This window comes from Trachurus japonicus, chromosome 8 (assembly GCF_045865225.1).
Source record: "Trachurus japonicus isolate A0001 chromosome 8, Traja_1.0".
Lineage (NCBI taxonomy): Eukaryota > Metazoa > Chordata > Actinopteri > Carangiformes > Carangidae > Trachurus > Trachurus japonicus.
In genome coordinates, this window is record NC_140914.1 from 15,570,794 (window position 1) to 15,597,575 (window position 26,782).

Genomic DNA, 26,782 nt, shown 5'->3' on the forward strand with positions numbered 1-26,782 from the left:
GTTTCGATAAAAGCATATTGATACATTCAATCAGTATTGATTGAAAAGAAAAAACTTCAGCATATTATACTCTATTCATTTGTGGAAAAAAACAATTTACCTATTTTTAGGTTCACGAGTTTCCAATAAAATCAAAGTAGCAGTTTCCCAGATGTTGAAAATACATGCCCTTTATTTACTTTTTCCTTTACCTTTTATTTACTTATCAAGGATAGACTGGAGAGCCAAGATGGGAAGAAGTCACACATCTTCAAGCCTAGATCCTGTGTCACTGGTGAGAATCAAGCAAGGTGCGTCCCTGCTGTGAGTCACACACAAAAACAAAAGGGGGTTATGTTTTCACCTTTGTCTGTTTGTCAGCAAAAAGTGCTGTTCTAATTTAAAATAAAAAATATCTTAAGAATTTAAAAAAAATATAAATATATATGCTGCTTGCTGTTCTGTATCCTGGAAGCATGTTTGTTTATTTCTGATCTGTTGTGCTCCGTTTTGTTGTATTTTTTTTGTTTGTTTTGTTTTGTAATTCTCTTTTTCTCTCCTCTAAAACAACATGCCATAGCTATTCTTGAATGTATGTATTTAAATGCTGAGTGTCTTGTAAGCCCATGTGGGCTGGGCACAAAAGATGTGCATGACACTTAAATAAAAAATAATCAATCAATCAATCAATCAATCAATCAATCAAATATATAATATAAGAAAGTCAGGACTGACATCAAATAACTTTTTTGGGGGGGTTGCACGTGCATCAGTCAGGGCCACATTAGAGCACAGTGCTTCACTTTCTCAAAGCCTCTGAGCATCCTTGGATGGCAGCTGAGGTTTATCCTCTCAGGTACAAGGTGTGTGTGTTTGTGTGCGTGTCCATGTGTCCACACCACAGGGGGCTGCAGTCACGTGTTGATTAAGAGTTTTTAAACCTCTTGAATTCTCTTGACATTCATGTGAGGGTCATTCATGCTCTGCTTCACTCAGGATCCCTGACAAAGGCAGAGGCTGGAAAAAGGCAGCACAAATGAATTTGTAAAAGTGTTTGGCTCATGAAACTTGAGGATTTTAAGGATGGGCCAGTTCGCATTATTCAAAGAGATCAGCACCTGCATTTCAAATCGAATAATAAACACGATAAATGGGCTAGTTAATATACCTTTTACACAAAATACTGTTGCTTAAAGCAGAAGTAAGTGATATATTTGTGTTAATATAAGTCTTAAATAGTTATATCTTCCGACAGCAATCACTTACATAGAGTGTTTGGACCGAAACACGGGTCTGTCAGTCACTCTGCTCTGCTCTGAGTCGAGGAGAAAACATTTATCGTATCCTACAGTTTTTATCCAATGAGGAGAGAGAACGGCATGCAGGGCTGTGTGTGCAGCCAAGGGACGCCGTGAATGTGGCGACGTAGGGACGAGGACTGTTATGGTGCGTTCAAGGAAACTCGTATTTTTCCGACCGTGAAGTCGTACCAGTTCGATCTGGTAAGACTTCACGGGTCAGAAGTTACGAGTGGCCGTTATAGTGACTTTCACAGGTAAAACAGGTCGGAAAAACACGAGTGGGTTGCCTGAAACGCTACAAAGTCGTAAGTTGTGACTTGAAGCTGTAATTTACGATTTCAAAAGCCTGCCTGGAACGCAGCATTAGCGAAAACGACCGGACCACTTACTTCTGCTTTAATGTTTTCCTCATTTAGCTATCTTTTAACTGTGTTTTTTTTATCTTTAGGCCTACATACAGTTGCCTACAGCTTATAAACATCCAACATCCAGTCTACACCAAGAGCAGCTGCTGTTTACTCTCACCTGGAGCAGAAGCACAGTATTGCATTGGGAGTTCTGATATAACAGTGCTATTATATAAGAGTCAGCAGGTTTCCCTACTTATCACATCTCCCCAACTCTGGAAGTGGCAAATTGAAGGTATGGCCAGGTACGATGGCTGTGACTTATGACTCACTCACAACAAACAAATGCTGTGAGTTCCCCAAGGAGAGGAAATAACTGCATCAGCTCTGTTTTGGTCTTCACTATTGATCCTAAACCAATAGCATTGTTTTTATTGCAAGAGACTTTGGGCCATGTTACATCATGTCCTATTCATTCATCTTGTACCTTTTGTTTATATTTCAAAAAAATATTGTTTTATAAAAGAACAGAAAGACGAAATGCACACACAACTATTTTATATAATAATAATTCGACTGAGTCATCTCCTTGCACAATTCCGCTGGTTATTTATTAAATTATTTTCCTGAGTCTTTTCTACATTACATGCTTAAGAAACGTGTTGTTTTCCTTTTCGTTTTGTTTTTGTTCCCGTCTTTTGTCATTAGTCATTAGTCAACATGTATGCAACTATGCATAAATGATATAGGCTAATTAAATGATATACAATACAAAATACATTATTGTGTAATTGTGTTATAGGTACAAATACAGTTACATTCAAATGTTCTAATAAACAATATGAAAACATAAGGATCTCATGCACCTGGTTGCCATATACTTTATACAAAATACAGATGTTTTGAAGATGCGTTCACACCGGACCTTTTATTTTTGTCGCTGGCGACAAGTTTATATATTAAAGGAGCTTGAGGCAGGATCAAGGAATAAAACTCATTAGCGATACGTCAGGGTTACTGCAGCCATCAGCCAAGCTGGTGCGGGAGCGTGCATCAACTCGACACAGCAGTGCAGCTGATGATGTGACAGTGACACTGGCTGAATTGGAAACGGCATAACGTTACTATACCAGTGTTTTCCATTAATCAGCCGCCACAGTTTCGTTTGGGTCCGCCGCAGCAGTCTCTCACAGAAAAAAAGGACAGCTTTCACTATCTCTCATCTCTGCCAGTCAGCCCCTCTACCTAGGGCTGGGCGATAAATCGATTTTATCGATTAATTCGAATTTGTACTTTACGTCGATTTATTTAAATGAAAATCGATTTTCTCTTCAACATCCACCACCAACGCTCCCTGCTGGGCTCCCGTAGTTCAGAGTGCGCGCGCCCCCGCAACATCTCTCCCGTGTTGTTGCTCGCTATGAAAGGAACAAGACCCAAACACTGTCACCACCATGTACCAGCTACTGCTAATGACTGCTAATGACGGCGGCACCAGTTGCCTGTACCCGACGTGGTCCGACTCTCCGACGCCCGACGGCCGGGCCAGTGTGTTCCTGGCTGGTGCGTGGCGGCGGCAACCGGACTGTCGGTGCGGCGGCGGCGGGCATCCCCAGGACAGGGCGCTGTGCGTCAGGGAGAGAAGCAGGGAGACACGGGGTCTAAAGCTTGCGGAGCCGCGGTGTGCACTGTGCAGAGCGACCGCTCAGGCTGCGGCGGTGGTGCTGATAGAGCGGAGTTTATGTTGAACAGGTAGCCTAATCTTTGTTTTTATTGTGGAAGTTGTGAATTCGATATTTTACTCCGCATTCAAAGCTGGCGCCGCGTTTTCTGCTGGCAGCAGGCTTGTTGCTCTGCTCTGCTCTGGGGTCGGGGGTAGGGGTGTCAAACCTGCGGCCCGCGGGCCAAAACTGGTCCAGCAGGGAGTCCAATCTGGCCCTCAGAATGAATTTGCCATGTGTGAAAATTACATAGAAGGAAGAAGAGGCATAATATTGTTGAAATTGCATGTATTTTTGTCAAAACATTTCAGATTGTTCATAATATGTTTTGTAAAAGAATAGTTCATTAACTGTAAACATCTTATAATACAAAGGAAAAAGTTCTTTTTATTTATAGTACCATATCATGCTATTATTTTACTGGTCCGCTCACTTGAGATCCAATTGTGCTGTCGTAGACCATAGCTTTAGGTGAGAGAGGGGGAAAATCGATTTAAATCGTGAATCGGATTTTTTGTAAAAAAATCAGAGATTTTTTTTTTAGGCCATATCGCCCAGCCCTACCTCTACCTGCTGTCTCTCTCACGACACACACGTCGCGCTTGGCTCTTAATAAACAGTAAATGCGCCATGCCGCGCTCATTGTACAGTGCGCAATTTACCGCGACACCCGGAGGTTGACCGCCCAGGCATCAGGTCAGCACACCGGCCTCTAAAAACCTGTGGGTAACTTACTCGGCTGGTTTTCTTCCCTGGGAGGAGAACAGAGGTTGCCCGGCCGATGAGCTCAGCTCCCCGGCTGCAGCCTCTGTGACGAGCCGCTGCTGCCGCTCGTGTGTGGCTCTGCACTCCTCCGAAAAATGTCGGAGCAAATCTACTTACAGACGTTATTTGGATAAACTGACAACAGATTGGGAATCTAAACTGTCACTTTCTCGCATGAAAAAATAGTAAAATTCAAGAAAGTGGCGTTATTTCTCTACTCGCTGCTCACATAACTGTTCAGGCTGCAAGACATCCGCCGACCGCCGCTGGTCGCAAGTGGTGGAAAGCCAAAGCTGTCGAGAACGCGCATGCAGCGTCGTTGACGTCACATCCGCGGACTGCGCGGGAAATTCGGACCCAGAATTGCAGCGCATTATGCAGCACACAGCCTGTTCAAGGCAACAGAGAGATACGCGAGTGGGCTCATTCTTTTTGGTTTTGAACGCTTCATCGCCCATTAGCAGTAAAAAACTTAAAACGCATGTGCATTTCTTCACAAATCTTGCCTCATGAACCTTTAAGTCAATATCAATCGCTCAGGCGGAAGATCGTTGGGGCTCCAAGCAACAGCGACGAAGCGATTTTTCCCAAGTCTCTGGCCGTCAGTCGCTTGTCGTCGCTTAGCGCTGATTGGCTGCCGTAATCTATGCGTAAGTTAACTATGACAACTACTGAAATCATGGAAACGTAAACTCCACCGGTCCAGCGGAGCAAAACCGGATTCACTGGAATCGCTTGGATGACGTCAGAGCTATCTGTTGAATTGCACCAAACTGACGAGTGACTGCAGCTGAGTGACAGAGCGATTTTTTTTGGAGTGACACGAGCGACAGCGACAAAAATAAAATGTCCGGTGTGAACTCAACTTTAGATGTGTGTAGCTGAGAAGCACAAGGATTTGCATTCTTAAATAACTCGATCTGGTTGTCCCTGTGTTGACTTTGGATTCAGAATGCTGGTAAATACTCACTTCTGCATCCCTCTGCTTGTCGCCATGACAACAGGGTTTCGAAAGGAAGCTGTTGCTAAGCGCTAATTTCAGTATACGGTGGCCTGAGTGCCGAATGAAACCTTTGCTCTCTACCTGTCTGTGTCATGCCTCCTCTCCTCTTCTCCTTCCTCTTCTTTCCTGAGCTCTCCTTTTCTCTGTGATTCAGAACACGTCCTGCATGAGCTGGAAACACAGAGCAACAATAATGAAGCTCACTTTGTTCATGACATCAGAATGTTTGTTTGAGAGCAAGACATGAACAATAGTGCACCTTTTGTATTTGCGGTAAAAAGGGTACAAAGTAACAGAAATTGTAGGCTACATGATTTTTCACATTAACATGCATTTTGCACTGCTAACCTCCATTTCTGCTCTTCTTGTTTCCACCATGTTTGCATGCTTGTCCCACGTTTTAATTGGTAGCCTATCATTTCTTGTGAGTTTGTTTTCTTGTATGTGCTTGATTCACTGCCCTGGATTTAATAAAACATAAGGTTATGAACCAGAGTTTACCTTTCATTATCCTCCCCTTCTCTTTCTGTGATTGGAAGTTTTCTTTTTTTACTTTTACAAATCTCCTCATCCAGCCGCCTAATAACAGCCATCTGGTCGGCATCGCAGGCCCATCATTATGGAGCAACCACATTAACGTCCGCACTTGTGACTCAGCTCACATTCAATAGGGCCGCCCATCATCTTCACTGTTATTTGCGAAAATGAACGAGCCTTTCTCCACAGAAAACCGATCCTGCTTCATTCATTTCCTCGTCTGAAATGGCGCTATAATAAAATATGCCCATGAATTAGGAAATGAAATCTCTGTTTACTTATGGTAGTAATGAGCATACTTACAGTAATTGTTTTCTTTGGATTCATGTCTATGTTTGGCATACATCAGTATTTATGCATGCTTCAGCACTGACTGCATGGGCACAGAAGTGTTTAAGTTGTAGGCTATTTTACAAAGCAAAACTGCAGGAGTGAATATGTTGTTGAGAATCTTATTTCTCAAAACATGCCAGGATCCAAAAAGTAAGTCGTTCAATCAAGGATATTTTGGATTGACTTCTGGTATGTTGTTCATATTTGTGTTGATTTAAACAATAAAATATTTTTTACAATAAACAAATGATTAGCTCTGTAATTCACCAATTACTGTTAATCTGGTAGGCCATTGCTACCCACTGATTTGGCAGTTGGTTATAGCATCACAGTGACAGAGGAAGTAAATGTGCTACATGGCCTAAGCCAGCAATGTGTGTTTATGAAGGTGATTTGTTTTACCATAATGCTGCATTACCTTGTGTGAACAGAGCCTTTGCATGTGTAAGTAGCTGCCTAACAAACAGCCTAAGGCCAAGGCTCTGAAACAAAGAGTGAATAGATGTGAGAATGCGTCATCGCCAGCATGTCCTAAGCACAGTAGTGGGTGAAGTGAAATTAAATAGATTTTGGAAATGATATCAAAACAGCAGTGTGGTCAATATGGTGAAACAGATTTTTTTACTTTTGATAATTCAATAAAGTCAATAAAGTCAATTTGAGAGGCCACCAGAGCTACTGCTTGTTGTTGATATCCCGCCTGTCTTTACACTGCACGGTTCAAGTGGCCCAATTCCGATTTTTTTCTCTCAAGTGGCTCAGATCGGATCTGTAACATGAATGTGTAAACGGGACAAATGCGCATGGAATCGGATATTGTCAGATCAGATTCAGGCCCCCGTTATATGTGGAAATAAATCAGATACAAATCGGATCTCTGCCAATGCGTCTGCAGTCTAAACAGACAGATCGGATCTTCCCTGGCAATGCGTGTCATACGTCATCAATGATAATATTAATTCACGTGCTCACGCGTCTCGCTGAACCTCTGTAGTCCGTGATTGACACGTGGGGCTGACCTGGACTACCGTGGCCAGCTGTGGCCAGCTGTAATCAGAATTTAAATGTGTACACAATGTATATGTGCAACTATGTGAGAATACCATGAATGAAATAAATCAAAATGAAATCACTGTCACAGGCGTTACAGTGTTTAATAAACTCGTCGTCCCTGTAAATGACGGAAACCTCAGTGACCAACGAGTTAAAATAAAGGTTTAAATAAATAAAAAAATAATTTTTGTGGTGTCCACGCGTCTGTTTTTTCCCCCTCACTAGTTCTTGTTTTCATATAGCCACTACAGTAACATTCATTTCTATGCGGATCGATACGAGGGAAAGCGAGGGAGCGCGAGATAAACACCAGATTTCACGTTTCACGCAGCCACTTCACTAACGTTATTTTGTAACGTTCACTTTGTAAGTGACGTGTTGGATATAAACTCTGAACACCAGACTCACCTTTGTTTAAAAATATTCTTATATTATTACGTGACAATTTCCTGAAATCACTAGTTTATTTCCAGCGGGTCGTTTCATGCAAGCACAGCAGGTGTAAATGCAGATTATCAGATCTGGGTCACTTCTGATAGAACATGTAAATAGACCGTCAAAAAAATCGGATATAGGGTGAATATGGGTAAACTGGGACACTTTCTGAAAATCTACCTTCAACATCCTTTTTGATTATGAACCAAATGTCTTAGCCCATCATATGATACCATTCTAAATAGCTTAAGATCTCTCCTATACTATGTAGAAGAAAAAACAAAGAAACATTAAACACTGGATGAATGACCCTTCACCCAAAAAAAATTGACCCAAAACCAAAATTTTGAGGCACTATTGGTAAAGTGAGACACCATATATTGGCAAACTGGGACACCTCCATTTCTATTTAAACACAATAATATAAACAACAACAATTAATTTCTAATGAATAGAAATATTAACGTTTTTATTAAAAATACAATTTTATTTTAAAATCTTTATTTTCCTTGTCCCTGTTCTGCTCTTTTCTGCCATTGGATTCTGAAATAGGATTAGGCCAATTAGCATTAGCCTACTAGCTAGCTAGGATAGGCTAGCTAAGCATCACAAGCATAATTTTCATTGTAGCTACCTTGATTTATGCAATTTAAGTAAATTTGTTTATATATCTAGCTAGCCATAGCTAAATTTATGGGGGATGAATAAAAGTGGAACTTATTTCTACCTTTAGAATGACTTAAATGATTGTCCCAGTTTGCCAATAACACTCTGTCCCACTTTACCAATAGCACATTGGTAGACTGGGACAGTAGCAAAATGCCACTTTAAAAAAAATGTAAGACTCACATGGATGTGATTTTTAAAAATTATGAATCACCATTACACCCCCTAACAAAATATATCACAATTACAAACTATCCACCAGTTTGCTTATTTCTAGAACACTAACATCTTTCAGCTAAGAACGCTATGTCATTTTAGCTACCACCCTGTTTCACTGTGGAGGTAGTTGAATATGGTGAGCCACGCCCCTGGAAGTGATGTCATGGACACAGAACCACTCTTTTTTAATCTCATACATACCTATGATTAGCTCAATGATGATTTTTAGTAATAGAAGTATACACATGTAAAGATAAACATGATTAAGCTTAACTGTCCCACTTTACCCATTGTCCCACTTTACCCATATTCACCCTAGGCAACAAATCGGAATTGGGCATCAAGACCTGCAGTGTAAAGACAGCCGACCGCCTGGGCGTGGCACTGCTGTCTTCTTGCAGTTGTTGGGGTCCGTTGCACAAACTGATTAATCCAGGTGTGTCTGACCTCACCACACTGGTCAGACACACCTGGATTAATCAGTTTGTCCAATAATGTAAGACAGGAAATAAAGGAGCTGGCTAAAGTTCAGGAAGTAGTGGAGCTTAGGTTGAGCAACTGGATATGACAGCATGCCAATAAACAACAACAGCAACTTTATCAAGTCGATTTTAGCTAGCAAGCTAACGTTAACGCTAGCTAACAACTCCAAGTAGAGGTGTTTAGCATTGTGTTTTGACTTTGGTTCCAAAAGCAAGGTTGCTTGTGGACATTAAACCGGGAACACATTTTGTGGACAAGGCCTCAACTCAACTTCTCTGGTGACGCTTTGGTCGCTCAGGTTGCCGGCTTTCATTGAAAATGAGTTAATTAGCTAATTCTGGCGTTTTTTAAGCTTGGGAGGCTTTGGGTGTGAAAGCAGTTAGAAACAGAGTAAAATAGCCACTCATTTATGTTTGATACTTGTGCTTAGTTTGCTTGTATGGTGTATAGTATGCCAAACTCATTTCACATTGATTGTAGAACATATGATTGGGTCCTATCCATTTCTGTTAAATAGGCTACTTTAAAAATGCACCATATAGCCTCTTGCTCATATGGTTGAACAATTTGTTAGTAGGTAATTAAGAGGAATAGGTCTGTTACTATGTTGGAGGCCAACTTCAGCAAACCAGTGCTTATTTCATGCAGCTGTTGGTCACATTGTAGCTACGATGTTGATGGTGTTGGTGTCATCCCCCCACTTAGCAGTAATTTATAACCATGCCTTCAAATTAATTGCAGTTGAACTGAATTGTCTTTTGGAATAAAACTTATATGTTGCTAGGTTCAGCAACAATGTGCAAACAAGACAGGTTACCAGGTTTCATTGTGCAGGCAATTTGATAATATAAAAGTTTAATGAGGCATCATCTATCATCACTGACATAATTTACCCATTGGAGCCCAGGAAATTAATGGATCCTATTTTTGTTTGGTAAATGCTGCTGAATAATAAAGAGCTAAAAGACAGGCATTTCTACAGGGTAATGTGCAGACAGAAATATCTTCATTTTATCTTGCGGCAATCTTGACTCAAAATGTGCCATGTATAGAACCCAGTTTGATTGCTTTTGCAAATTATTTGGTGAAAATTAATCATTCAACATGCATGTTGCACTCACGCACATGTTGAATTGGTGTTTTAGTCAAATAAAAACATTTTTCATAAAGAGATAGGCCTATAGATTGTTGTACTTTGCATTTTTTATTTTGACTGTTTGAAAGTAATGTCTTGTGATTGACATACTGCTGCCTCCACTTCAAGGCCTTTAAAGGGGACATTTGAAGCACTTTTGTGGTTCCAGAGGGAGCACCATGATTCATCAGATAATTTGGCTCAAGTTAAAAATAATCAACCCTATACCAGGCATCTTTGACTTTGTTCCTTATCTCTACAGGGTAGCAGCTCACAGCTAAATTGGCCTCATAATATCACACAAGTAATCTAGGTGGGGCAGAAAATATCTGTCACCTGCTTCTTGATTTTTTTTTGTTTGTTTTTGACAAGGTACAGTAATGTATGCCATCTTAGGCCCAGTAGGCCCATTCACTGTCAGTGCCAATATCTTCTCCTGGCTGAACGCTTTTGCTGCACCATCATACAATGTTTTCTACCTAAAATCCAAACATTTCCACTTTTCTGTTATTGCACTTTTCAGACCAGTCTCAAAACTCTCAATTAATCTGGGGGATGCTGTTTGACTGTGTCTTTAAGTTTCTTTGAATGCAGGAAATCGTTTTTGGTTGCTTTGGGGTTTTGTGTTATTAATTTTCCCATCTGAGTTAATTGTAAACACTTTTTGTCAGAGATACTGAGCTGAGAGATCATGTGGTATTTTGGTTGCTTGACTTTTGGGCTGGTCAGTGTCTGTAACGTCTGTAACCCGAGTGTGCAAAGATGGTGAGAGTAGGTGAGGAGTGTAGGAAGCATAATCACCTCCTGAGGTGGTTGTTGTTGTTTTTGTTGTTGATGATGATTATCGATTATCCCTGCCGTTTCAAGTCAGGTGTCAATTTGTCTTCAGATGTAATGAAAACTGTTGAGGGCTGAAACATGGTGCAAGAACTGTTGAGCTCAGTAACTGACCCGTAAACACAGAAGAACATTTTGCTGTATTTTACACAATCAACTGCTTAAACGATCCTCCAAAGTAAGTGAACTTGGGAGGAAAGGAAGTTGTGTGTAATGCATTCTTCTCAACACAGGGTGGAGCAACAGCTTTCAGGACAAAAATGAATTGGGTGGAAGTGCCACAGTGCCATCTTGTGGCAAACCCCTCACTGCGCGGCCACAGTCAGTGCCCAAGCCTTCTGAATGACTCCACTCATCTTTATGAAGAACATTTATCATGTACTTTATACAACATAGTCATGTAAGTACATATATTGTTGTCACTGTTCTGCCACAAATTTACATGAACCAAAACGATTTACAGCTTTGCTATGTACATGTTTAAGAGGGTCATGTTACTCAGCTGTGACTGATTTCTGTGGAAACTGGGAGAACAGGTGGAACTTGGCCTCCTTTGGGGAAATCGCCTTCTGCTGAGTAGATTTAACCACCTGTGGGTCTTATATTTTCCAGGAGAAAGTGAAGATGACACACAAATTCCCCACTTTGAGCTGTAAGCTGATAGTTTCTTCTGTTTGATTCTCCTCTCCCCCTGTCCGCAGAGAGGAAGTGTGTGTGCGGGAGATGGGTCATGAGGTGTAAAAGATACACTGGGTTTTGTGTGTTTAGCTGTTACAAGAGACTCTGCTATTACTTCTGTGTATAGTTTGAGTGAATGGTTTGAGTGGGTTGGGTTGAAGAGAAATCTGGGAATTGGGATGAAGAAAGTGAAGCCTTAGTCTAATTTTAGTCCATTTCCAGTCATTGTTGAATAGATGTTTTTTCAAAATTAGGATCATTTTAGATGGAAGTGGGGTTAAATGATTGTTCAGGGGAAATAAAAAGCTGTACAAAAATGTTTAAGGACAGTTTTGAGGGGATCGTATTTTGGAGGTTATGCCACTCACGGCATGGAGGTTTCTACCAGTCAAGAGGCTGAGCCTCAGCTGTTGTTATGAACTGAGGACCTGGGTGACCGGACAGCTGCAAGAGCCAAGAAAGCAAAAGTTATTACTGTGCGGAGCAGTTGTCCTGTCTTTGGCCACTGAGTGTTATTATAGCTGAAGGTGCTGAGGACACAAGTGAGGGCAGAGAGCTGCGTCCTTTAGGTCCCTCATGATCTCACTCACACGAACAGTACACATGAAGGAATAATATGTAAAAGAAAAACTTGGTCATTGTGATCAAATAGTTTGTGCAGGAAACAGGCAGCACCTTGTACCAATGAACACAGACAACTTCACTGAAATTAGATTTGTATTGCTAAACTAAATATATTAACTTTAAATATTTGATTAAACAAGCATGTGACATGCATGCACCTTCCCATCTTTTCAGATGCAATTTTAAGATATTACATGACTGTGGGTTGTATTTTGACAGGGACGCCAGAGATAAAGTGTAGCCTGCAAATGTAGGGGAAACCCCCTCGACCTTCATGCCAGAATGCGGCTTGTTTTGCGAGTCAAATCAGCTGCCCTGGAGATATTTCAGAGAAGAGAGGGAGAGGCGAGGAGGGTGGCAGAGAGTTTAGGATGAAAAGCAAGTGATACCTTTGTCATGGCAGAGCCAACCTGCCTAGTGATGAGCGATCATGAGTGATGTTTGGAAAGTCCCTGCCTGCAAAAATCTTAACGCGCTCCTTTACCTCGGAGGAAATTAACATCACATTTTGATGATGATTTTGTTATGTTCATTTTATTTATTTATTTTTTCCCGTCTTGTGATGGGGAAGTCCTCAGGACAGAGAGGGTGATTGGGCTTCGGGATGCAGAGGGAGTCTAGAATTATGGGCAATTGAAAGCTTTTCTGGACTGGGTTCAAAAATGCTGACGAAGCAAGACTAAACATCGCAAACCGCAGTTGAAAGATCTGCACATGTGCTGGCTCCCCCTCTACTCCTGCCACCCCGGGATTAGGCCCATCCTGGGAGAGCAGCTACATTTACATGTGCACAGGCAGGCAAACACACACACACAGACACACACAGACGCACACACACAATATTGGTGAAGGAAAGCAAAGCTGAGAATGAGAGAGGTAAGTGTCAAAAATGATTTTAAAAAATTAGAAATTGGAATCATAAAATTCCTGAGCGGCCACAGCAGCATAATAAAGTCAGGATCAACAGTGCAAGCCTGTGAAATACTTGTAACTTAGTCTATAAGTGGACATGAACCAAAACAATACAAAAATGAATTAATTTAGAAAAGGATTGTGTGGGTGAGGTTAATATTCCAAATGGATTTGTGAAGGCATCCAACTAAAAAAAGAAAGAAAACAGCTACTAAAATTAGATTCAATCACTTAATTGGGCAGAGGATGGTGTTTGTTGGTCAACATAGGAACTAATTCAAGTCATATTTTAAAAAATCAGTGTAACTGATCAAATCTAGATTGCAGTAGCTAACTTTGACCAAATTTTTGATACAAACTGTGCCACAGTCTGGATGGTTCACCTCTTGTGCTCTGGTCCTGGGTTGTTTTCTTGGTGTCTTATAAGCCCATGCGGGCTGGGCATACAGAAGTATGCATGATACAATAATAAAAGTCATTCATTCATTCATTCATTCATTCTGTGATGTCACTCATGTGTTTCTGTCACCCTTCTGAAAGTGTCTGACTCCACCTAATTGTTGAGTAATCAAAAAATTGGTAAATTAAATTGGTTTGGGTGTGTGGAGCTTAGACTTCGGCCCTTGCCAACTTGTGGCCGACCTTCACTCACCCACCTATTGCACGCACAAGTGGCACACCCTGAATTATGCAAACTTAATAACATTTCAGAAAATGAAAAAAGGTGAGATATGTACAGTAGCTACAAATCCAACAGTTGTCAGGAAAAAGAATTTTGCTCCAGAAAGCTTTTGGTAGTATGCTGTTAACCTGTTTTTGCCATAAATTTGGCCATTTTAACATGAGAGTATACAGTATTCAGGGATTGGCACCACCCTCAAGTGGTCAGTTGAGGAAATGCAGTTTTTAGCATTTAGACGACAACTTAATTGTTCAGCCCAGGAAACTGCTGCTTGGTCCTATTGTACTTCTGCAACTGTTTATTATTAGTTACACATGTCTTTGACATGTTGAAATTTTAATCAGTGTACAACATGTTTTTTGACATGAGTCGTATTCTAAACAATGGGTCCTATGCAGGAGTAAGCAGCTTTGACTCTGCTATTTCAACCATTCACATCCCCACACCTGCTACTGAGGTTGCAAAAAAATATAAAAATGTTCTTTCACAACCTTAATGTATTTTTCTTACATAACACTGCAGCCAATGCAAGTGCCATTATAAATTTGAAAAAAGAACTGACCGTCCGCCCGCTCCAGTGATTTCCTCTGCTTTTGTGTGGGTTTCTAACCTCCAGTAACCTTCACCATTTAGGTCTTGTTGCCCTGTGCCGTCTCCTGTCTCCCTCCCCTGCTGCATGGAGAGAACTTCTTCTCAGGGATATCACACCACAAAGCAGCAAAAGGTTTGTTTTATTAAAAAAGCCATCCTTCACTTTCGATCATATTCCTGTGTACCTTTCTACCCCCTCTATAATGCTGCCAGTTACTGAAACTAACTTTCTGGCGACCTTGCTAGTTCAGTTTGTTTATGCATGCATGTGTGTGTTTTCTATCCCTAGCTCTCTGCTAAAATGTTTTGTCTGTCATTTCACAAAGGAGAAGAGGGATAATGATAGCTTTTCTAACTTAATATAAAAGAGTACAAAGTTAAACAGGACCTTGACTAAAGCACAAACTTAGTGGGACACATTTCTACTCAGATCATTGGATTAGAGCAGAGCAATAACCAGAGCTCTGTTTCAGATGATTTCAGTCACCATGCCATGCACTAAAATAGAGTATGAAATCCATTTCTGTATCAACATATTCTCTCTTGTTTGTTGGAGCTTGTTATTATTTTTCCATCCAGCCCATTCCAAGAAACTGTAAAAAAACAAAACAAAAAAAACACGAGCAGGGGCAGTATAGCACCAGGCCCCCTGCCTGTAAAGGGTCAAAGGTCAAGCTCATTAGCTGCTACAGTGAATAGTTCGTCTTTCTGGCACAACCAAGGGTTTACTACGTCACCCCTCCTGCATCCTGGCAGGGCCCAACTCGGTCGTCTGTCTGTCCTTCGCTTTCATGTTTGTGTCAAACCGTTCAAATTTGACACTACCATTACTTCATTACCATGTGACATCATGGCCCTGTCACCAAGACAAATTAGCAGTGTTTTCTTTGACTGAAGAGTGATGCATCTAGTGGGGTTGCGACATGTGACTGGAAATGGGCTCTACAGGACAACTCGAACAATGGAGAACGGAGGAGGGGGGGGAGGGGGGCGGCAGGTCCCTTCTTTTAACTCTTGGCTGAAGAACATAGAGGAGGCTTGTGAGAGAGACATTTATCTTTGGTCCTTAGGGACTTTTATTTTGAATAGAAAATTGTGATGCTTCCAGTATGTAATACATCAGACATGAGATTTAGATTTTTTTTATCTGTCTCTTGTTGAGTTTTTTTTCTGAATACACAACCAGTTAGCTGTTTAATGACTGGTCAGCAGACATTGATCTCCAGTTTATGTTGATTTTGAACCTGAACCAGGCGGTTTAGTTCTCGGGGCTCTGGCTGTGGGTGTCCTTACCGAGTGTGAGTTATTCCTGGCCTTCCTGAAAAGTCAACACTGCGCTGTCAAAAATCATTGCTGTTTCTCCATGAAATATCATGAATGTAATTGTAATTGTTGTCATGTCAATTCTCAACATGGGAGAAAATGATGGAGCAGAGCCAAACTAAACATTACCTTAAGGAATAAGGGAATAGAGAGAAGATGGTTGGAAACCACAGTCTCCAGTATTAGTGTTTAGTGGTCAAGACTGACCATCCCAGACAGCAATGCCACCACTGACCATTTACTGTGTACCTAGACCCGGTCCTGCCTTCTTTCTTACATCACTGACATCACAAAGCACCAAGTTTGGAGAGGCAGGCTGGCAACAAGCTCATATAATATTTTCATTCATTCAAATCATTGTAACCTCCGCCTGCTCCAAATATAATGAGCTGTATTTGCATCAAGCAGCATTTGGCTGCTGCAGTCAAATCAATGCTCATCCCCAGCACAGCTAGTGACAGCCATCACAAACTCTTCCAACGCCTTAAAGCCACAGTTCAGGGCCTATATATGTTCCCCGCTGTGTCTCCCTCGTCTGTGGGAGCAAGCGACGGTCAGAGACCCGGTGCTGGGTTGTAGGCGCCAGAGCGTTGTGCAGCGGGTGACCTCTGCAACCACACTGAGGTTTTGCTGCTCCCACCATAGCTTGGCCATAATGAACTCAGCAGACCACTAAAAGGCTACGGCTGCGTCTCGCTCTCCGTGCTCAGTCCCAGCTCCCCAGCCTCACTGAGGACACTCAGTCTCAGGAAAAAAGGGGGTCTAAGCTGTAGCAGAAGAGCAAGACAGAGGATGATGGTAAAAAAAAACCAGTGTCAAGTTCGCTTTACGTCCATCTGTATTTGTTGTGGTCCTGTAATGATGTTGACTGAATGCGAGCGACTGATCAAGTTCTTGGGTTTGGTGTGTCGAGTCTAAAATGTTGATGTTTCCTGTTGTGTAAGACAAAGCATCGAGGAGTAAGGAAGAAGGTTCATCTATTAGAATCTGTTAAGTTTCTGGGAGGTGGTACAGTAATGGCTGCTATAATTCAGCATAGGCTTTGTTCTTTCTCTTGTACGTAGTTGTGTGAGTGCAGAAAACAAGAGAATGGATGAAAGGATTTGTTGCTAAATTCTCTAACACAACTTCAGCAACTGTAAAGTGAGAAACCTGTTTGGAGATTGTGTTGCTGATACAGCGCGCGGCTCATTTCAAAGCCGGAGTAGGGAGCAGGAGCACTTCACGGTGTCAGGGCTGTGAAAAGGTGAGAGAGGGTTGTGTAAATTCCCCTTCAGCCACTTGCATTGTAGATCCTCTGTGGTCCACAAATGCGCGCACACACACACACATAACACACCTCTCCCACTGGCCCCATATTGTTTTATTCTGTGACAATAGATTCAGTTACATAATGAACCCCATCCATATCAAAGGCTGGATCAAGGAAAGACTGGCGTGGCTCCAAGCCCCTTAGAACGGGCCAAAACCACATGGGAGAACAAACTCTTCCCTCTTTTCCCCTCTCCCCCTCTCCCCTGCTCTTTGTCATACCACAAAAGATATCAAGTGTGAGAGGATGGACATGTGTTGCTGATCATATGCGTATTAAACAAATATTGCAATGGTCACCTAATATGTTGTGGTGTTCTGTCCGTTTTAGTGTGGCCCAGAAACCAGAGAAAGTGTGCATCGCAGACATGGTTTTAAAATGCATTCCTCATGGCACTATGCTATAGAAGCTTGTGAGAATGGAGCTTGTGAATATAGAAAATCCGACCGCAGCTTGTGGGGTACAGTATATATGCACCTCGAGGGTAAATGGGTTTTGATGGGCTCTACTGTTTTGTCTGAATCGCCATGTTGCGCTGCGCGACAAGATTCGGTGCTCCCACAGAGTGCACTCGCACACGGCTTTGCCAACACTGAGCTACATTTAAAACTCTGGTCCTGCTGTCCCCGCCGCGATCTCTGCCAAGGAGCTCCACGAACAACAAGAGAAATGAGGGAGAGAGATTTTTATTCATCCTTTTCCTTCTACCTGAGCGTCTCTCTAGGCTTCCGACCATTTATTAACTCTTTATCATATTTTGGCATCTTTTTTTTCCTTATCGCATTTTCTCTCCTTCTTTCTACCTCTGTTACCTCTGCATCAGTAGCATGGAAATGTGTGGCAAATGTTCCTCCCACACTCCACATTCCAGGGTCTTACAGGATCCCACATGCTGGTGGCTCTGTCTCTCTCCCTCTGTCAGCAGTGAGACAGAGGAGTGCAACTTGTGTGGGTGCTCGGGGTAGCGTAACAATGTGAGTGTGTGTCTGTGGAGGGGCAGTAATATGCTAATTCATCATTCTTAATTACAACGACCAGGGGAGACATTCCCTCATATTGTCCAAGAATCTTGATAGAAATGGTTTCTCATGTGCAATGACCAGTTCATTTTAAAATACACGCGGAACTACATAATTTCAAATTTGAAAAAGATTTACTTTGGCTTCATTGTTAACTTGAAAGTGGACATATAATATTATATAAACTGGTGTTTATCATTGAAAATCTCCAGTCTGTACCACAGTAGAGTGGCTCTATGGTGGGTAAGAAATCAGACAATGTGGAGCGAAAAGGGTTGAGAGAAGTTCATGTAACGATGGAGAAAGTAGATGATGATGGAGCAGTGCCACAGTTCAATAAAAGCAGAAAGCTGTGACAATGGAAACACAGCCATAGTTACTAATCAACAAGTCTTAAAGCTGTGGAAAGAAGATGAACAGCTACGTTGCCACCCCATTCACAATTGAGATGTGCCAAGAAAAAGTGAAAAGGAGAGAACCAATGAAAAAAGAAAGTGAAAGACTGTGGACAACTGTTCAGAGAACAGAACATGACCAGATGTCAAATTGTTGCTGTATTTTTCTTTCTCAATTTCTTTTCTTGTTTTAATTTATGAATTTATTTGAACCTCAGATCTCTCCACCTGTGGCGACTCTTCAATACCATCACTAAACACGTGTTATGGTGCATTGAATAAATTAGGCTATTTCATGTAATATTCAACCCCTTTTATGTGATTTTGTGATGATTAAAATGTGAATTTTAACAAATGTGAAATTTATAATGAGTACCAAAAAGTTTCAATAATCAGAAAAGTTGCAAAGTAACCTGACACTGTGACTTTCCCTGGTGCAGTAATCCCTCCCCATCTGGCACTCCAAGCAGGTTGAAACAGACACTGAGAATTATTTACAAATACTTTTAGACTCAGGTCTGAATATCTTGTCTGTAAACAACCATAATCAGTCGCTCCATTGGGACAGATTTACTTCAAATTTGATATTTTTTTCTCTTCTTTTTTTTCATGCCTGAAGCACCAAAATTTAAATGTCATGATCACAAAGTTTTAACAAAGATTTATTTATTGATCCCTCCAGATTTTTTACCGAGAAACATTTCAATCCTTAAAGTATAAACAAACAGCAACTTTATGGACAGTTAAACTGAAACTGCTCTAGTTTGGATTTGCACCTTCAGATAGTTTTTACAAAAGTTTGTCAATCTCCTTCAAAAAAAAAAAAAGAAAAAGAAAAGAAATCTGCATTGGCTAAACTGGTTATAATGAGTGATATGAGTATCGTGGACCAATTGTAGATGACCTTAGTGGAGCCAGCATCAATTTAGTGGCTTTTGAGAGCCGGAGTGTTGGCAGTCCTCAGCTCTGCCTTCTCCTCTGTGCGGGCCCATCTATGAGGAATTGGGCAAGTCAATGTTGGTTCTGTCTGCCACCCTGTTTTGCTTGGCGTGGTCATGCCAGCAAACAGTGTAGACACCAATAATAAAATTAGACTGCTTTATTTAGTGAGAAGAAGAGAAAGACAAGGCAAAATAGGCCTCAGGAAGTCATTTGCTCGGGCGGAGCGGCTAAGATTTAGTTGAGTGTGTTTGCTTTGGAAGCTGCATGAGATACTGAAGCAAACAAGAGAGGGTAAGGCTGCATTTTTTTTAAATGGGGCTGTACCGCTTCAGTGTCACCGTTGTATCTCCATACACAGTAAAAGAAGTTACTTAAAATAAAGTTGTAGCTTAATAGTATCGCTAATTGGTGTGGTTGAAATATAAAAATGAATTTATATTATTGTTTTCTTGACTAGGAAATATGTATTATTTGTTTTAACAGTAATACAACGAAGAGGAGATATCGGCTGAATGCAGGAGGAGTGGGAGGACTCAGTGCATCAAAGTGGGATCAGGAAGAGCCGATTCAGTGACGGGCAATAACCATGCTTTATGTCCACTTCATTTCCCTTGCAAATCAGCCTTGCATTCTCAAAGTTTTCACAGTTCCCAGCTCCCTCTTTTTCCCCCGAAACATGCCCTGAGTCAGCCAGGCTCATTAGACTGGATGAGACTATTACCGGGTGAGTTATCCCACTCCTAACAATGGGATGTGGTCAGGTGGTTAACACACCAGTTCCACCGGGTTCATAGTGCCTCACACCCCCCATCCCCTCCCTCGTATCCTCTGGGTCCAAGACCACGACGCCCTCTTCGTTCTGTAACTCCCTTCCCTCCATCATCAGCAAACGTGACAGCTGGAATGTATCACAGCCTCCGTGCAGCGGAATGATCAAAATTTTATTTTTCATTTGGATTTCTAATTTGTGCAAGTATACTGTGCTAGTGTGGAGTGAGAGGGTATATGTGAGCGTGTGAATATCTACGCTATGTAGTGTATATGTAGTGTTACAGTATTTTGTAGCACTACATTTGAGTACATGCTCATAAATGAACCAGTTTTCTCAGACAAAGTTGCAGCGGCGGCGTAAAAAATGCTTCTTCCTTCCTTCGTTCATTCATTCTTTCATTCCTTCATTCAATATAATGCACTGATGTAACTCACAGTGAAGCCCCCCCTTTCCAGTTCATTGTTTTTTTTTAGGTATTTACAGTAGGGCTTTCAGGAGGCCCAATCAGAAACTGTGGACAAGTTCCAGGGAAACAGGACCCAAGCACCCTGAAGAGCCTTTTTGCCTCACTTTTATTCACTCCTGTTCTTTCTCAAGAGTTCCTCCTGAAAGTATTTGGCAAACACTGGTGAAAAAAAAAAAGACTTTGAGAGAAGAAAAACAACAAGTCGTTCTTGAGCCACCCACACCCCATCTGCTGTGGTATTATCTTCTTTTATTATCTACAGATTATGTGCACTGATATGATTTCTACAGTTTGGTCTGGTGGTCATTCTTGTTGTTTTTTGTTTGTGGAGCGTTGTGATATGAGACAGCGAGGGAGGGGGAAAAATCCTCCCCCCATGTGCATCTAATCGTCCATTCAGGACCCTCTTAATGGCTTGTCAGTTCCCCTTGCCCTTCCATTTTCTGTCCAATTAATTCCTTTCTAGCTCTCCGGATAAAGGGACACAATGGGGCCCCTCCACAGCATAATGAATCATTAAAATTCAGCAGCGCGGCCCTGGCACTGGGCTGGTTAGAGACGGCTGCTTGGCATGCATGCCAGGGCCAACTTGAGCATTCTACCCACTGGACCAGAGGAGTTATGATCTCTACTCATTCCTCTTTTTTTCATTGGTGTGGCAAAAAAAAAAAAAATGTAACTTTACTATTTTGATATGCAGAAATGTAGCTCCACATCAAGTGTCATATAAAGCCAGTCGGGTCGGAAAGTTCTGGAAGAGGCAGCAGGAATGGCGACAAGCCGTTTACAGCGACATCTTGCAATTTGGTTTTTGACACCTGTGTGTTTTTCTTAAGTGAAAATGCTTGCAGCAAACAAATAATTTAACATGTACTTTGCAAAATTTGACAGACTCACATATTCATGATTTGAGCAGCATCTGATTAAACTTGCCGCGCAGGTTTAATTACTGTCACTGTGGAAAACTGTTAGGACGGATGCGAGCTGAGAATAATTCCCCAGAGGTCTAACCAGTCTCCAGTCACAGCTGTAGCTCACACTGCAGATGTTTGACAATATGCACAGCTTGTATCCAGTGCAGAGGCAAACCCATCAACACAGATCACTTCAATTCATCTCAGTTTTTTTAATTTATTATTTGACAAATTATCTCCAAATATATTTAAGAACAAATGTGTTGTTCTTAAAACGAAATGCGGACATAAATAAGAGAGACAAAGACAAATGTCAAGAAAAAGTATCTTTTTTATTTTTTAAAAATGGCCAGCGAATGGGTTAGCTGTGTATGTGTGAATGAACTCTAGTTAATAGAACAACAATAATTTTCACAGCCTTTCTCAAAATTATACACCAGAATAATATACAAAATACAGTTCTGTGGACAAAACCTGGAGCATGTGGCTCTGTACGCTTCTCATACAGCATCTCACAGAACATTACAAACCGAGGCGGTGAGGAATGACATCAAATTAAGGATACAATCAGGGTTAACTGCAGGAGTGTTGGGTGTGGATTACTGATTGTGTGCTGCCTGAAGTTTGTTAATAATTCAATTTCATATTGAAATACTGACAAAAAGCATTAGAAGGCACAAAAAGAACGTTTTGCGCGAGACTGAAGCCGTGAGTTGGCAAGTGACGGTTGATGAGATCAACTTGGGCCTATACTCACACAGAATTTGCTGTGTAACACCTAAACACTCTTGTTTGAGTAGCGGATAAAGTTCAAGGGTAATTATCAGTAAAAGAGATGTTTTAGGTATCATCGGTGTGTAGTAGTTATGGGATGCGTATTTCTTACTCGAGGAAATGGCTCTCGCATACAGATGCAGCGTATCTCCCTGACACGCACACACAGAGGCATGTACGTACACATATCTGTGTGTTGTCCATCCACATATACAGGAGGTCCAGCTGACATGTCACTCAGAATGAGTGGTGTTATTTTACCCCATTTCCTTTAACCCTAGATCATGACTAATCGCAATTTGCCAAGCATAGCTTTCAGACACCTGTTCTGTCCTGTGCGGGTCTGTTGGTCCTGCTCTGTTTTCTGGCAATCGGGAATGGAGACAGGAAAGTGTGGACATAGGACAGGAAATTGGTCTTCAACGGAATGATATGAAATGCACTGAGCTTGTACTGTCCTTCACTTCATTTACCTTGTTTTTCAATAAAAGTAAAACAGTACTGTAAATAACCAAACCCACATTACATGTGTTTATCTATGTAAGAACAAAAAAAACAACAACAAAGAAACCAATAATGCATGAACATAAATACATATAAGACTTTTATGCCAAAATGACACTATAAGATTCATATGAGCCACTTAGTTAAGACTGATCCACTAATGCAAATGGCCAAAAATGCTGCAATATAGCTCTGGCCATTCATGTAAATTTTGACTGCAAATTCACATAATTGGTCCCACGTACATTCTCCAAAGTATCTGCTTCTCCGTCTGCTTCACAGCAAAACCGGGCCAAACCCATTCTCTCCTACACACCTCGGTGGCAGGCCTTTGCTTTTACCTCAAGTGTGCACACACATGCAACCTTAAACTGGAAAGATGGAGAGAAGGGGTGTGGGTGGGGGGTTGGGGGGGGGGGGGGTTGTACAGGATGTAGGCGTAGGTGACATGTCCTCATGGAGGAGTTTGGCTCACCAACAACACAATTTGTCTCTGTAAAAAGTCTAAGTGTGTTTTCGTCGCAACAATATAACTTTGTATAAAATCAGCAGGCACTTTTTTCTTTTGTTTGTTTCATGTTCAAATGGTCACAGGTAGCCTACTACCCCCTACACACACTTCTCCACCTGCACCTCGCGTCCTTCATTAGTAGTGCATCGATCTGAATGAGTCTCTGGTATGAACTGACTGTTTCTTGTCCCCTTAAGGTCGAGACAGCGTGGTGTAGACGGGCTGGTCCCAGCTGGAGGCGGTGGGGCTGTGGGCGGGAGCCATGGACAGACTGTTAAGGATGGGGCTGCTGTAGGGCCGCCTGGATGAGTGGAAGTAAGGGTACTGGTAGAGGCTAGAGGGGTAGCCGGAGTAAGGGTTGTAATAGTTGGAGCTCTGCAGGTCAGTATAGTCACACTGGGAGCTGGAGAAAGAGGCCGCGGCCGAGGCGGCCGACGTGGCCGAGCTGACGCAGGCCTGGCTACTGTAGGAGCCGTAATCGGAGTGCGAGGGTGACCCGTGGGAGTGCTCGCTGTAGTGGCTGGGGCTCAGTTGCTCCGTTTTGATGTGGAGCCGGTGCTGGCCCACCACCTCACCGGCAGAGGAAGAGGAGGAGGAGGACATGGCGCTCTTGCGACTCCACGCTGACCCGTTGGCGCCCGCGTGGCCGTACGAGGAAGCGTAAGAGCCGCCGGGGGCCGGAGGTTGCCCGTGGCCGTGGTCTGAGGACAGGGCGGAGGGGCCCGAGGCGTGGCCGTTGAGCGGGAGGTACTGGTCGAACTCGTGCACGTCAAAGGTCTCCATGTTGCTGATGACATCGGTGCTGAGCTCAGAGATGTCTACATTGCTGAAGTCGATGTTTTGCCTGTTGCTGTCAACGAGACGACGGCCTTCATGTTTCAGATCCTGCTTCACCCCGTGGTGCAGATCTGTTTTGGGAGTAGTGGGTGGTGTAGGGGGACCGTGGGGCTGCCCTGAGGAGAAAATATATATTGTGTTCATTATTCCAAATACAAAACACTTGAATTGAATAATTTTTAACATTTCATAACTGTCAAAAAACCCACAACCTGATTGTGTTTGATACCTTATTTCCAGTATGAAATGTGACGACATACCTGCATGTTCAGGGTGGTGGTGCCCATCAGTCATCCCTGCCAGTCCTCCCATCCCTGGTTCAGCTTTATACATGTGATGTGCCAGTTCTGCTCCTGAGTCTGAGTCGCTCTGGCCTGGCTTCACATTCTTCCGTCGCCGAGGCTGGTACTTGTAGTCTGGATGATCTTTCTTGTGCTGAACCCGTAGCCTCTCTGCCTCATCTACAAACGGCCTCTTTTCACTCTCTGAGAGCAAGCTGTGGTGGGAAGGAATAAATAAAATTTCAAAAGTTATTCTAGTTCACTAGAAATAAAGAAAAAGATAAGTTACATCAAAACTTTTATAATTTTTAGTTAATAAGTCAGAAAAAATGTAAATTTTCCTTTCTTCTTTTAAATAATTTACATTCATAGCCAAAACTTTTTAGAAATATTGTCAATTTTATATTTTGCCAATGCTGTTTAAGTGTAATATTATTTATTAAATGTTGACTATAGTGTTCAGTGTTTAATTTTAATTATTCCCTGCATTTATCCCAATATTAGATGAAATGTTTCCTTACCGCCACAGCTTCCCCAGCGTCTTGCTCAGCTCGGCGTTGTGCAGGTGTGGATACTGATCCGCCAGCTTTCTGCGGGCCGCCTGTGCCCAAACCATGAACGCGTTCATGGGTCTTTTGACGTGGGGTTTACTCTTCAGGGATCCGTTCCCTCTTACGGGCATGGGCACCAAGGACCAGTCGTATCCCTTGAGCACCTGAGAAACGGCGTCCCGTATACAAGCCGGGAACCGGTCGTCATCCTCGCAGTCTAGTTTCTTGCCCAAACCGGAGAGCAGGGATCCCTGGCCGTCGGACCCCGTCGGTGAGGACGGAGCGTCGGAGTCGGATTCGTCCTGGGACATGGAGCTGTTGGTGCCTGACGGACTGCAGGGCTGGTCGCTGACAGATTTATCATGCTCCTCTGTCATTTTTAACATTATCTCTTCAGTCCCGCGGGGGTGAAAATCCAAAAACAAGTCGTAATCGTCAATTTAAAAAAAAAGTAAAACAAAACAAAAAAACACAGATCAAACTTTACCACTGAATTCAAGCGCGCAGCGATGTGCCCGGTGCGCTTTTTACGCACGGTGCGCCACAGTAAATTCCTCAAACAATTTCAGTCGATACGAGTCCGTTGTTTCCCTCTGCTTCCCTGTTTGTTTGTCTTCGGTTGTCTTGTTTTCCAAGCCTGTCATGGGAGGTGCGGTCGTGAAAGTTGTGGTGCACAATGTGAGCTGAGGAGGTACACGTTACAGCAACTTGAGTTGGAGTTTTAAAATCGTCACTCCACCTTCCGCCTGGGATTGGCTGGAACAAATCAGCACTTCAGCCCCATTGGTTTAAGTTTAAATGTGGGCTTTATTATTATAATGATTTTTTTTTCATTAGTGACACAGTTCTGTTTTTATTTAAGTTGTACACGTTGTATCACAAACTAATATTAAGCCACAGTTTCCTAAATCTGTTTGGAAATAAAGACTAGGTATTTTATCATCTTCCTATTATTTATACAGTGTACATACATAAACATATCCACTCTAAATACAAATATAGAATTTAACATGATTATTGCAATATTAGTCTATAATATCTGTGAGAAAGTAAGCAGGTTTTATTTTTATAAAATACATAAAAAATATATTTTTACTGAGATGAAGACTGATGGTTAATATAAATGTACATTGATGTTGGCCGTTAGGTAGTGTTGTGGTGTGTAAGGTCAATATTCAGGCTTTCATTTTCTCAAATAACAGTACATTGCATTAAATATTAATCATCTAAAACCGTATATGATATAGTTTGAGTGGTAAGGTCTGAATGATGAACTTCAAGCAGGGTTGAAAACAATAACAAAAGTACAATAATTCATATCAGTTGTCACTGTCGCAGAGAGAGGATGATCCTTACCTATAACAATGTAACAGTGTTTTAAGGCGAGTTCAGTGTGCGATACTAAGCCTTGCATAAACTTGCATCTTTCCTCTATTTGTTTATGATTTTTTTTTTTTGCTGAATTTGAATTCAAACAAATGATCGTGACTGTGAAACTCAAAGTTTTACTCCTGAACCGACTCCTGACAAAAAAGAGAAAGTTGTTTGCTTTTCTGAGAAAAACCTCCAACTCTTCAGCCCCGTGTGTGAAGCCCAATAACAGCTTTTGATAAATCCAAATTTAGATGAGGAAGTTAATTTGTCCTATAAGCTGTGTGTGATCCAGAAGCCACTTCTCCCCACCAGTGAAGCAGGCTTTTTTATGACACTGAAGATATAAAGAGCAGAAGAGATAAGAGGCTAGATTGAATCACTGCCTTTGTTAATAGTGTCTTTGTGTTCATGTATTGTGGGATGATTTTTATCACCGGCCTCCCCATGAAAAGACAAGGTATGTTTGTGCTGGACGGCAGTTTGCTTCGCCCGATGCACACTGCAGG

The 26,782-nt window shown here is 41.9% G+C and overlaps 1 protein-coding gene and 2 long non-coding RNA genes across 3 annotated transcripts in view; 1 reads left to right on the plus strand and 2 right to left on the minus strand.

The window, feature by feature from the left end:
• Positions 1-5,289, minus strand: part of LOC146982918 (uncharacterized) — a 30,056-nt gene extending 24,767 nt beyond the window's left edge. Inside the window, exon 1 of the long non-coding RNA XR_015036349.1 lies at positions 5,198-5,289. This is a non-coding gene — a long non-coding RNA (uncharacterized LOC146982918). The remainder of the gene's footprint in view (positions 1-5,197) is intronic.
• Positions 1-26,782, plus strand: part of LOC146982915 (uncharacterized) — a 119,339-nt gene that overhangs the window by 57,296 nt on the left and 35,261 nt on the right. The gene's annotated exons all lie outside the window — the stretch shown is intronic.
• On the minus strand, positions 21,758-25,599 carry LOC146982919 (transcription factor Sox-8). The gene is made up of 3 exons (XM_085784200.1): positions 24,873-25,599; positions 24,331-24,566; positions 21,758-24,186 (listed from the first exon to the last, which is right to left on the minus strand). The coding sequence occupies exons 1-3, from the start codon at positions 25,286-25,288 to the stop codon at positions 23,426-23,428; spliced, it is 1,413 nt and encodes a 470-aa protein (XP_085640326.1). The 5' UTR covers positions 25,289-25,599; the 3' UTR covers positions 21,758-23,425.

Bases quoted from the DNA above. Each gene is read 5' to 3' on its own strand.
- LOC146982919 (XM_085784200.1), bottom strand. From the start codon at position 25,288: ATGTTAAAAATGACAGAGGAGCATGATAAATCTGTCAGCGACCAGCCC. The intron at 24,567-24,872 runs GTAAGGAAACAT...TTCCCACCACAG, and splicing joins ACGCTGGGGAAGCTGTGGCG to CTTGCTCTCAGAGAGTGAAA. The intron at 24,187-24,330 runs GTATGTCGTCAC...TTTTCTCCTCAG, and splicing joins CCACCACCCTGAACATGCAG to GGCAGCCCCACGGTCCCCCT.